The 13,366-nt window shown below is 41.8% G+C and overlaps 1 protein-coding gene across 1 annotated transcript; it reads left to right on the forward strand.

Moving 5' to 3' along the window:
• The first annotated feature begins 66 nt into the window (after positions 1-66).
• Positions 67-11,413, forward strand: LOC119655646. Its single transcript, XM_038061627.1, has 6 exons — positions 67-357; positions 428-535; positions 10,481-10,646; positions 10,735-10,910; positions 10,989-11,140; positions 11,217-11,413. Exons 1-6 carry the CDS (start codon positions 134-136, stop codon positions 11,390-11,392), a joined length of 1,002 nt encoding a protein of 333 aa, XP_037917555.1. The 5' UTR covers positions 67-133; the 3' UTR covers positions 11,393-11,413.
• The last annotated feature ends 1,953 nt before the right edge of the window (positions 11,414-13,366 follow it).

Consider the following 13,366-nt stretch of genomic DNA (forward strand, 5'->3'; position numbering starts at 1 on the left):
GAGAAACTATAGATGCATCTCTTCTAATATTCAAGGATTCATCAAAATATTTGCAGCCAAAACTACCAAACAAATAACAATCCCATCGAACGGGGGTCCTTTCTGGAGGCTACTTTTCTCCTTTTCTTGGAGAATGAATTTCGAGAGTTTCGTCAACCAAACCCAAAGTGAATGGGAACTGTCAGCCATAAGAGGGTTACAGGTGGTTTGCACGATTTCAATAATTATCGCGTATACTTGCTCCATGATGGAATATATCTCAAATAACCGATATACGGTCTCTGAGCTGACAACCAAGTTGTTAAGCTTCGTTAAACGGAATTCAACGTATCTCATCGATATGTTCTTCTTCTTGAGGTAAGGAATTGGCATATTTTTGATGGAGGAAGAAAAGGAATAGTGATTTGGATTTTATCTAATTTTTCAGCGGATCAAATCTTACATATCTTTACTTTAAAACAAGCTATCAGGGGAAGTGCAGAGTGTTAGAACAGATTATTCACTTTACCGCCATGATTACGTATAAAGTGTGCTGGTGAGTATTAAGAAGGGACATATTATCAGAAATTGATGTCCATGTAATATAAGGTTTGCTATCTGATTTAATATTTTTACTATTCTGTATTTATCCTCAATTCTAGACCCTTAAACAATAAATATAATATTTTAAGGTGATGTAAGTCTTTCTCCAATGTCAGAAGTCTACCATAAGTAATACAATATAAAAACGGGTCTGCATTGGTAGTCAAGGATATTTCATCATAAAGTGTTAATCGAATGCTCTGCTCTGCTCCCAGATATTTTTTGTCGTTCTTTCTTAAAGTGGTTATTTATGAAGGTCCTTAAGGCCTTTTACATCTTGAGATGAAAAACGATAAGCGAATTCAAATTATAGAAGAGCTGTTCGGATTGCAATAGAAAAATTAAATTTATGCAGTTTTTAAGGACTGTTGATGCCTTTTCCCTTCTTAAGATAGTCGATGAATATTATACCTGATACTGATACCACAGCCTTTCCGACGGATAAATTCGATTTTTTTTATAGAGGAAAAGCTTCAAACGTCAACTCGTTGTTTTTGATCGATCGTGAGCTCATGCTCCCCCACTTTGATCAGAGCTTTCGCATACCCAGAGATTCATGCGCGATATGTCCAAAATGTTCCTTTGATATCTGTAGAGCCTCAATTATCCCGATCAACTTCCCTTTGCTGTCATCCAAAATCTTTTTGTGAACTTTTTTATATTTTCGTCGGTAACAACGTCTTTGAGGCGTCCACTACGTGCATCGTCCTCGGTGCTCATTTCGCCTCGTTTAAACTTAGCAAACCACTTCTCAATGGCTGATTTTTCTGGTGTACAATAGGGATAATGTTTACTAATTTTAGGCTAGGGCTTAAGCAATATCTTTTTTCGCCACATGCTTTATTAACACACGAAATTCCTTTTCATCCATTTTCCTCAAACTAATAAAAGTTGCTTCACTGAAAATGCACAAACTAATAATCTGGCAGCTGTCATCTGGACACGTACCTTTGAAGGTTAGGATTAATTAAAAATCATGTTGATTTAATTCCAGCAGCGCCATCCATGTGTTAGCCTACGAACTTTTCAGCCCAACTTTTATATTCCTAGTGGTAACACTGCATTCTTTTTAAAAGTACCAAACTGCGGTATTGTCTCGCAGGTTTTCGATTTTTCGTTGTATTTGGACGGCTCTTTTTCCTGGGCCTTTAGGGTGGTAACCATTTACCTTTCCGCATGTCCACCTGTTCGCATACTTATCGTCAATCCTTGGAAAACTGTGTACTCTGTTCTTGTTCGTTAATCTTCCTGATTGATATGTCTTCATCACGTCGCATCTTGGTGACATCGGTTCTGATGTCCGGTACTGCTCACCAATTGACTTGAATTGGATTTTAGTCAATATCCTCGGTTCTTTTCCGTTCACATCGTCCTTTGTGATTTCATCGTTATCATCGTTGTTGACTGTGCCGTTTCAAATCAACAAAAATGTCAGATGAACCACTAGCTGCTTCTGCCGCGATCTAATCTCCTAGCTTTGTCCTTAAAGTTCAATTTCGAGTTCCCACACTCCTATTTCAGCCATTATGTTTCCAATTACTACCCTCATTGTATATATGTATGCATGTATATATCCATGCAGAACCATAAGGATCCGGTCCCGGCTTAGAAATACTTTGAGTGCCCCAAAAAATTACATCATCCCTGTCACTATAATCGTCGCCATATCCCTCATATATGTATGTATATGTATGTAATATGGTAGACGTCAATAAGTCGCGAAAGTAACACTTGAGAGTTCATTATTATAGTACCAGCAGATTAGAGTCTGTTTGCATAGGAGGGATCGCCTGCTCCGGGCGGGTCGTCGAACTTCATCTCCTCCGATAGCTCGTTGGCAGCGTCGACTGACTTCGATCTGCACTTTGTGATTCACCTTTTCCAGTGCCTCGAGGCACTCTCCATTTATACGGGATAGAAAAGGTTCGCTATTCACTTGAGGCTCCTCCCCCCCCCCACCCTCCCTCCTTAATCATTATCAATCTTCCATGGGGTCGTAAGGCTCTATCCATGTTGATTTTCGGCAACCCGACTCGAGCAGTTTCCTGGGAACCTCATCGTATGGGACAACCTTCACCTTTACGCTGCTACTCAGGAAAGGATCATTTCCGAATTTTCGACCGAATTACTATCCGTCAGCGCCAATCGTAAGTGATTCCTGTTCACGTCGTTGAGGTGTTCTACAGGGCACGCCTCGTCTGCCGACTATTTCTGTTTCACTATTTGCAGAGGCTGCTTACCATCTGTGTTCTTGCCTAGTTCGTTCTATTTATTTTATTGTTCAATCTCATCCTGAGATGGATGCTCCTTAAACGCGGGAGTTTCTCCTTCTATTGCTTGATTGACCGTGAAGATCCGTTTGTGTGCTAGCCAGCTCGTTTTTTCATGCCAAAGACCAAGAATTACCTACCTTATCCCTAAAAAGGACACGGTGCAAGACTTCGCGGATACAAGACCGATTACTTGCTTACCAACTCTCTACAAATTCATAACGTCCATTATTAGCGGAAGGGTCAATGCGAACCTCTGAGCAGTAGATGGGGTGCCGAGTCGAGTCAGTCGAGGAGATGCAAAGAGCAACTCATTCCCGACTCGGTCGTTATAGAACAATCAACTGGAGGTCAAAGAAACCTCTCTAGTTGTTATATCGATTATATCAAGGCTTTCGACAGCTCACCGCATACCTGGCTAGTCGATGTCCTACATCTATATCGAATTGATCCGAAACTAATAAAGTTTTGTTTTTGGCGTCAATCATGGAAGGATGGCATACCACTTTATCAGTGCGTTCATCTGTGGGTGCCAATACCTTAGAGCCCATCCATATACGAGAAGGTATCTTCCAAGCGTATTCGTTGAGTTCTGCATGGCACTGAATCCCCTTTCATGGCTACTGAATGATGCTAGAGGACATGGTTCCGCAATCAAATATGGGCTGAATGCTGGTACTGACGACCACCATAGAAGTCTATTGCGAATAGTAGACATGATCAGCCGTGATATTCGGATGGAATTTGGATTAGACAAGTATCAAATCCAAGCCATCCGCAAAGGTCATCGCGAGCCCCATACCGGACATAGCATTGGTGATCTCCACATCGAAGCTATGACCGAGACAGAATTCTGCAAAGAACCCATGCTCCAGTTTGTGATCTGCAGGATGCTCTGCTGTTCGAATTCCTGCGATGGGTTTTCGTATTAACCTACCACCACCAGCCCTCCTTTATATTTTAAGTAGGTAGGTCGCCAATATTGGGTCTCCAGAAGTATTCTTCAATTTTTTTTTCGCCGCCGACATAAAACGGAGAAAAGTTCTCGCAATGCGCACAACACTTCTTTTCGGACGAATAATTGTAAAAATGGAATTATTTTAACTTCAACTCCTAAAAATTTTCCGAAATTTTAACATCTTGATGCAAACAATCGTCAATTAATTCCTAAGCAGTCAGCTTCCTCACGTCAGCACAGCAGAACTCCTCCGTGGCCAATCCTTCTCTAGCGGAAACCGATCTCCCTTTGCGCATCTCCCGCTTATCAGCTCATCAGCCGTCAATCGGTTAACCGGTCTCGATCCAACTAAACCTGGCCTTGAAATCCGAAGTTCATGCCGCCTCCGCGATAACAACAACAAGGCAAAGAAATGTTGTCAATCCCGCGGACACTAGACAGTGGTATCCAGACTGAACACTTTTAGAAGCAGTCACTGGGGAGGCCTCCTGGTACGTTCAAGAAAAGAGGTGTTGATTAGAAGAGTCAGTCAGTAACCCGAGACCAATTCAGTGTACACCGCTCGATGTGGAATAAGCGCTTTTTTGAAAGTCCCAGAGGAAAGGCAATGATAGCATGGCATATGTAGTTGACGCGCAGAAGATAGGAAGGGTTCTACCAACAAAAACGAATCGTCGATGTTCCCAAATTTAGATGCATTTTCCTCCTGTATTATCTATCATGCCGCAATAACCGCAGTCAACAGAGGACCTGGAGAAGAAGCATCAACAAATGATCTTCACAATCACCTGAAGAACGTTATCATGGATACGGCCACAAGCATACTTGGCCCCAGCCGCAAAAGGAGTCGGAACGGCTGGTTTGACGATGAATGTAAGCTAGCAATGGAACGGAAGAATGCCGCATACCGAGTAATGTTGCATTCTCAAAGAACGCGAAGAGACTTATCACGAACTCCGTCGAGCGGAGAAGCGACTTCACAGACGGAAAAAGGAAGCCTGGGAGAACCAACAACTCTGTGAACTAGAAAAGTACAGGGAGCAACCGCACCAGGCGCGGACAAATACTGCCACCACCAAGTATAGGAGAAACAGTCCGTGCAATTCATCGTCTTAAATATCATAAGTCGGCAGGAGCCGATGGAATTACAGCCGAATTGGTTAAATATGAAGGCGACCAGTTACACCAAGTGGTTCATCAACTTGTACTCAAGGTATGGGACAACGAATCAATGCCTGACGATTGGCAACGAGGCATTATCTGTCTCATACATAAAAAGAGAGATATCACACAGTGCAGCAATTATAGAGGTATCACGTTGCTGGGTACCATCTATAAGATATTCTCCACTATCTTGCTAGGCCGGATAGCCCCATACGCCCAGAACATCATTGGCCCATACCAAAGAGGCTTCACTCCAGATCAGATCTTCTCTCTGCGACAAGCGATGGAAAAACTGTTGGAATATGGACATCTGTTCATCGACTTTAAAGCCGCCTATGATAGCATAGCCAGCGTAAAACTGTACACGGCCATGGGAGAATTCGGTATCCCGACGAAATTAATAAGACTGACTACGCTGACCCTGACCAATGTGCAAGGCCAGATAAAAGCAGCAGGATCACTCTCAAGACCATTCGGCATCAACAACGGTCTACGACAAAGGGATGCCCTATCATGCGTCCTCATTCACCTGGCCATCGAGAAAGTGATCAGTGATGCTGAGGTAAATGCAAGAGGTACGATCCTCTTCAAGTCCACCCAACTACTGGCCTATGCTGACGATATCGACATCATGGGAAGAACCACCCGAGACGTACAAACTGCCTTCATCCAGATCGAGCAGGCGGCAATTGGGGCGAGATCTTGGGCTGTACATCAATGAAGGCAAGACAAAATATGTGGTGGCAACTTCAGCACCGAAGACGAATCAACCAACAACATCAAACCGCACTGGTCAAACACAAACACGAAGAAGAATAAGGATAAGAGAATACAACTTTGAGACCGTTGACAATTTCTCCTATCTAGGGTCGAAAATCACAACCGATAACAGCTTTGACGTTGAAATCCGCGCAAGGTTGTTGGTAGTCAACAGAGCCTATTTCCGCTTACAAAACTCTTTCGCTCGAAACGTTTCACCATAGGGTCAAAGCTCTTACTGTACAAGACAATGATCTTGCCAGTCCTTATGCATTCCTTGGAGACTTGGGTTTTTAGCAAAAGAAAAATGCAAACCCCTAGCCGCGTTCAAGGGAAGAATCCTGTGAAGAATTTTTGGCAACCTACATGAGAATGGACGATTCCGTAGCCTACATAACGACGAAATCTGTGAGCGATAATATGATCGTCAGGTTGTGGATAAAATCCAGTTTCGTCTTGATAATGATATCAAGCTATCCCTGAATGTTTTTCCAATCTTTGGGAAAAAATGTAGCTTCTTTCACAATACCATTGCGCTCTGGTGAGCCCACTATAACTAAGGAGTAGCCCAAATTGGAGTTGATGACGATGATGTTTATGAAAACCGTTTCTGTTATCCAGAGCATCACTGCAGGCAAAATATATATGAGATTTCCACTGGCATGGAGACGTTTCAACATCAAAGTACAAAATGGACCCTATCCCTAGAAACAGAATCAAGAGAAAAGCCAAAAAGCCACCGGAGAAATGTTTCTAATCAGATTCAAAAAGAGGTTCTTTTGCCACCTCTTCGTGGGACGTAGCACGACAACTATACATACACCCCATCGTTCTCGGTTGCTAGCAATGTGTTCAACCTTCTCAAGATTTTTCGAAAAATTTAAATTTTACCTCCACTTTTCCGCCGCGGAGTTCCAGAAGGACCCACTCAACGACCATCCTGGAGAAATTAAACAACGTCTTCGATGATCTGCTTATTAATGCGGCAACCTTAATTTTGTTAATGTTTATTTTTAGTCCGACTCCGACTGCCTCCTTTTACAAATCCAGGGCCCTTTCGCTAAGATCCATAGCGCGGTGACAGCATAATCCAATCTCATTAGCATAGCCAAGATTGGTTAGTCTGCATGAATAATGTCAACGATAACGAGAAGAAAAAGTATGGTTGACAAGATGCAATCCTAGTGGACTTTCCTTTGAACTTCGAAATCCTTGATGCAGCACGTGACATTTTGCGTCCTTATACGTTGCTCTCTCCGAAATATCACTGCCGCATAGAGCATTCCAAATATAGTCCCTGTTCACGCTATCAAAAGCTTTTGTTTAAATCGATGAAGTTAAATGATGCTCCTCATTCTATTCTATGATGATCCAAAGGGTGTTAATATGGTCAAAACTGGAAGATCCAAAGCAAAAACCAGCTTGCTCTCTGTCGATCTAGCTTCCTAGGTGATCCGTTCCAGGAAGCATTTGGCAACAACAGGAAGCACGCAAATCCCCGTACAGTTGTCATAATCAAAACGGGTGCCCTCCTTCGGAATCTTAAGGATTATCCCGTTCCTTTTCCAAATGGAAGAAATTTCACATTCCCCACAGTGAAGTGGAACTAACAACCCCGCGGGGACTGCAAGAGTTGCATGGAAAAGCTCCAAGGGGAAACTGTCGGCCCTAGTGCTCTTGAATGCGATTATGGCAAAAATAATTTCCCTTCTGTTTGGAGGATCGTCCGCATTGGCAAGTTAGGATGGCTTAATTCTCTAAATATTCTCGTTTGCACAGGAAGAAAGTTTTCCATTGCTAAGCAACAGCTGGATCACAGGGATGTCTTGTCTTCAATTTTGGGAGAGCCGATACTATGAGCATTTGCAATCAAATGCACAAAAGCATACCTGAGCGACCGTCAAATGATAGCCTCTTTCAAGGCCATCACCTCTTCTGTCATGTACACTCAGAAAACAACTCCTCAATCTATTGCGATAGGATGGATCTAATTAGGGTGGGTCTCGTTGACGGTCAACCAAAACCCAACTGACTTTACGTTCGGTACTGCGCTCGAACAGTGCGCCATCGAGGGCGGAGTGGGGAAAGTTGGAGAAGTCTTCAAACCGGTCACGACTACTGTCTCCTTCCCAAGCCAACCTCCCCAAATGCCTTCCCATTACATGTCGAAGTAAGGTTTTGTCAGACCACCAGACCACCTTGGCATTCTTTAGGAAACCTTTCCTGAACTGCTTCAACAGCAACAGAAAATATTACTTTCGTTGATTGTGGCTCTCAAGAATGTTACTTCTAAACATGCCATCGTCCTCCAAATGGCCTACTTAATACCACCACACAATGCTGGCATGTTTATTATATCTTTCACCCTTCCATTGTTGCTTTTATAGTTTAACCTATCATCGTGACGTTGGCTTCCGTTTCGTATCAGTGCATATATGTTTTGTGAGAGGATATGCAATCCACGCCCATAATGGTGTGCTTTCTTTGCAGCATTTTCTACATTTTCTTATGACACTAGCATGTAGCCATACTCGAAACATCTAAAACATTCTAGCCTTCAAGGCAATGGACAACTTTTACTTTCTCCGCTGCTAATAGTCTTACTATGCCCTTCACATGCTAACTAATGGCTACCTATGGCCCCCCTCAGGCGTCTTCCATTGTAGTACTTATGTCCGCCTTTGTCCCGGTCCTATTTACATCTCTACGCTAGACAATGATCCCAGGTCTGCATGTTCTGATTTTGGCCTGATGGATTATTTCAACTGGTTGAGAAAAATATCTAATGATTTCTCACCGCAAATTTATCAGGTGTTTCCCTTTTCCAAGTCCGTCTAATATAAGTTTCGCTCACTCTCAGTCTATTCACTGTTGCATCGGCTTTTGAAATGTCTTCTGAGAGGTTCCGATGTATTTCGGCTATGCGCATCTACTGACACTAAGCCGAAATGTGATTCAGCTCCTTCCAAGACTTCCTGCACTCCTCCTCTAGTGCTCTGCGTCACGTATTCCTGGAGCAACCCACTTGTAGGCCATTCTGGGATAATGGGTTCCATTGTATGGCGTACCCAGGAATGGAGTTGTCAATTTTCCTTAATGGATGGCCTATTCACTGAACTGAAGTTTTGGATGGAACCGTGAAACTCGGGACCCGAGTAGTTCGATCCAAAGCGAAGATCTACAACGATTAGAAGATCCCTCTTGGCAATGACGACAATTCAGAAAGTCGAAACATATGTGGTATATACCGTTCGATGAGGAGTAACCTGTTTTGTGAAAGTCATAATGGAAAGGCAATTATGGCATAGAATATTTGGCGGGCTATTTCCTAGATAACATACACAAATATATAAATTGGCGGAAGATAGTAAGGGTTCTACCAAAAAAAAGTATCGTCGATGTTGTCAAATTTAGATGCATGTTCCTCCTGTATTATCCACCATGGCTTTCTATTAGGTTGTTGCGAATGAAATGGCCGTTTTTGTACTAAAATTTGAAACGACTGTAAAGCTTACAAAAATTTATTTATTTAATCAAAATAGGTGCCAGTCGATTCAAAACACTTCTCCCAGCGAGATACAAGAACATGTATGCCAGTTTCGTAGAAGTTCAACTGTCGGGTGTTGATAAATTCGTCGAAGGCAATTTTGACAACCTCTTCGTTCCTAAATTGTTTTTCCGCCAAAAAATGATCCAAATGCTTAAAAAAGTGGTAGTCGGTTAGCGAAAGGTGCGGTGAATATGGTGGATGAGGCAGAACCGCAATTCGTTCAACTTTTGAACCGTTGTTCTGGCCACATGAGGTCGTGCATTGTCTTGAAGGAGTATCACACCATCTCTGTTGACCAATCTCGGTGGTTTTTGGTGCACTTCCTCTAGTTGGGCACAGTATTTCTGTGCATTTATCGTTTCTCCAGATGCCAAAAGAGAATAGTCAATAACTCCAGCTGTAGACCACCAAACAGTCACCACTACCTTCTTCGGATGGAGGCTCGGTTTCGGCATATGTTTCGGTGGCTCATCAGCATCTAGCCAGCGTGCTGATTGGCGACGATGTCACTATTCTGTGCAAAAAGGGATCGGTTCTGTTGCGGGTGTATAGAGAACTGCAAATTTCCATTCGAAGCGCCATATTTTGCTCCGTAAGGGCATACGGAACCCATTTGTCGAGCTTTTTCACCTTTCCAAGTTGTTGCAAGTGCCGGGAAACTGTCGAATAGTGTACGCCCAGTTTCTCTGCAATGTCCCTCACAGACTGACGTGTGTCGAATTCGACTAGCAAACGCAGCTCGTCGTTGTAAATCGATGGTACTGGATGTCCACGTGGCTCACTTTGAAGGTCTATGTCGTCTGAACGGAATTTTTCGAACCACCGTCGTGTGTTGGTCGCCTCTGCCGCTTTATGACCGAGTTTAAACTCATACAGAAAAAGTATACGTTCTTGGCTCTTTTCCATCCTTTTTTTCCTTTCTATTCCCTGTTATCACAACGATGCTCAAAACTGAAATGACTCCTTGATTGAATGTAAGAGCATTTATACTTCAATATTCAACACCAACAGCGCCAACTGGTGGCGGTTTGATACACCAAAATCGCAACTAACTTCACTTTATTGCCAAAACGGCCATTTCATATGCAACAACCTAATATTTTGCTGTAGTTTGAATACTGCTTACATACTGACATTACATTATCTCATTTTCATATCGATTTTTGGTGCCAATCATTATTAAACTTTTAATTTCAGCATAATCCTGCCCTACACGCTGGTTTTAATCTGCACTGAACTCACATCTAAATACTTTTATTCGAACTCAGCCTTAGATCTGCCATCATTCGATCACATCACTTGCGTCCACGATAAATGGCTCAACATTCTTTACATTGAGAATTTCTTCCCCATCGTTGACAGGGTGAGAAAATATTGTATATCTACCCTCATAAACAAGTATCTTTAATCTATCTTATTCCTAAAGATAATTGAAAGTTCATTCTTTTCAGTGCATGCTCTGGACCTGGTTCATATCCCTCGAGGTTCACTTCTTCATCGCGGCTTGCCTAGTCCTTCTCCTGGCCCAGATTCATCCAAAATACGCTGGAGCTATCTGCACCGGCATTTTAATAGCTTCGATACTAGCAACCACCGTGGTTGAAGTTGACTACATTCCCGCTGTAAAGTATGCAAAATTTTCGGTTAAGCTTTCTTTTACTGACTTTATCATGAAGCTATCTTTATCCGAAACTCACCATTATAGGCGAGACGTTGAGCACGAGCTGATGGCTTTCTACCTCATCTTCGATAAAATCTGGGTCCGAATTCCACCATACTTGCTGGGCATGTGTCTTGGGTACACACTGTACAAAGCTGGAGGGAAATTCGAGATGAATATTTTTGTAATTGTGTTCGGTGGGTATCGATGGGGAAGTTTGCAGAGAAATTGGTTTTGCAATCATTAAAAATGTGAATGTAATTAATCTTTCAGGTTGGATTGCTTGTGTGTTGATATTGGCCGGATTTGGATATGGATTCCATACGGTGGAATTTCGAGTCAATCCATGGGTAAGAGCTATTATCAGCACCTTAGGACACACTATCTGGAGTATGGTTCTGTTTTGGATTGTTCTGGCGAGCATATCACAGTACGGGGGTAAGTATTGATCAAGAGATGATATTGTGCAAGGATAAGATTCAAGATTTTAATCGAAGATTCGAGAATCTTTTATTTGGAGAGGGTACTCAGTGAACATTCCGGAAAACGATCAAACCATTGGATATGTAAATTCCTCGTAAACACTCACACCATCCCCAGTCCACATTTTGATAACATTGACCGCGCATGCCGGTATAGCCCCCGAAAACTATCAACTTTTCGTGAGTTGCATAATCTCATTGTATTTCATCAAAACATTTAACATTGACATTGTGCAATATTTTCGTATAAGCATTTGTTTGTTTTTAATCGTCGCCACTCTTTTACGATCCCCAAAACATTAGACCCAATATGAAAGGCACAATAAAAACGCCTGCGACACCTGCCCCTATTGCACACTCCATGCCAATTAGCAACAATAATTAAAGTTACAGGAATTAAAGATAATTTCACCTACAACGCTTGCCGCTGTTATTGCAACATTAGCAAAGTATTAATTGTTATTAAACAATATTTTCGGGGTCCGTGTTTAACTAGGAGTCGGGGCCTATTGGCGCAATCAGAAATCATATTGTTCGCATGGAACAGGAAAACCTCGCACGCTGGTGCAATAGCGTATATTTCACAGATTATTCGCCAGTATACGTATCTTTTTCGCATCATCATTGATTTGGTGAATTTCAGTTATTTTGCCTTACCTTTTCGCCGTATCTTTTACACAAAAAGTTTCCAATGTTGCAACTTATCTCGGAAGAAGACTTAGATGGTGTTCGAAATTTAGCGAATTATTGTGGTCGTTATTGTTAGCGTCTTCTTGGCATAGGAAAAAGATAAAAATATTTTGAGAGTCTTTCCAGGCTTCCAGCCCAGGTAATGAGGCTACCTGACCCGAACATTTGACTTTTTTTAATGTTCCGTTTATTTTCCTCGTATCTTTTCCGTCTCTTGATGAGGGGGAGAGTGAAAAAAGCAAAACTGCTATCAAACACTCAATTGGTAAGTTGTTACTGCCGGCATTAAGCAACTAAGTTACTTAGCTCGGCAAGCATCGGATTAAGATGATGAAAAGGAAAGTTGCCCAAGAGAAAAAATTCATTTTTTATTTGAGATTTTTGTTTAATTGACGAAAAGATACTACTAAAGTGGATCTTGCAATTGCGTGTGGTTTGATGATTTTTTTTGCAATATGAGTTATGTATGGAGGAAAGTGAGAAAAAAAAAAAATTACAGAAATGGTGAACTAAATGGCTGAAATTGTACTATGCAGGATTTTAGTAGCCATTTCAGTTTCCGTTGGGAAAAAAAAGTGTTTGCCACCATTCGACATGTTATCATAACACTTTAAATTATGCCAGCACAAAGACAAAGCGGACCGAATACGAAAAGACGAAACGGAATATCCAGCGCTTTGTAAGCACGCGACAATAGATCATAACGTGCAAGCAAAATGTCCTAAATAAGGACATTTTTCAACTTAGATACGTTTTTATTAAACCAATTGAAGGTGCAAGTCGAGGAATTCCTGTATTCCCACTGGTCAGCTGTGATTAAGGCAAAACCCTTGCCTACTGAAAAGGATCCAAGATGAGATTAGTATCAAAATACCAGATTCAAAACAATCTTACTAAATATTCTCGATATGGATCGGTCTTAGATAAGATGACAAAGTTGCTCGAAAATTAGAACTCGCGGAAATTACAAAACTTTGGAAATTAGATCAAATAATTTGTTTACATGCGCCGCTCTGAAATTAGAATAAGCGGTTCTAATTTCTGAGCTAATTATTTTGTTTTCTATTTTCGAGGCAATTTCTTATGTTTTATTTCCCATTTTCCCCAGATATGGCTACATTCCTGGTTTCCTTTTTAGGAAGGATAGGTGAATCTAACTATACACTGAGTGTTGGACTCCCGCAGCGTTAAATTGTCGGATTACCAACTAAGCACCTGCCTGTCATCAAAGAATTAGCTTTGGACCGTTGC

The sequence above is a fragment of the Hermetia illucens genome, chromosome 4 (assembly GCF_905115235.1).
Source record: "Hermetia illucens chromosome 4, iHerIll2.2.curated.20191125, whole genome shotgun sequence".
NCBI classification, from domain to species: Eukaryota; Metazoa; Arthropoda; class Insecta; order Diptera; family Stratiomyidae; genus Hermetia; species Hermetia illucens.

What these genes read in the sequence shown, in the direction of transcription:
- LOC119655646 (XM_038061627.1), top strand. Translation starts at nt 134, where the DNA reads ATGAATTTCGAGAGTTTCGTCAACCAAACCCAAAGTGAATGGGAACTG. An exon ending in ATTACGTATAAAGTGTGCTG is followed by an intron (nt 536 to 10,480) that starts GTGAGTATTAAG and finishes TTTTAATTTCAG; the next exon opens with CATAATCCTGCCCTACACGC. An exon ending in TCTTCCCCATCGTTGACAGG is followed by an intron (nt 10,647 to 10,734) that starts GTGAGAAAATAT and finishes CATTCTTTTCAG; the next exon opens with TGCATGCTCTGGACCTGGTT.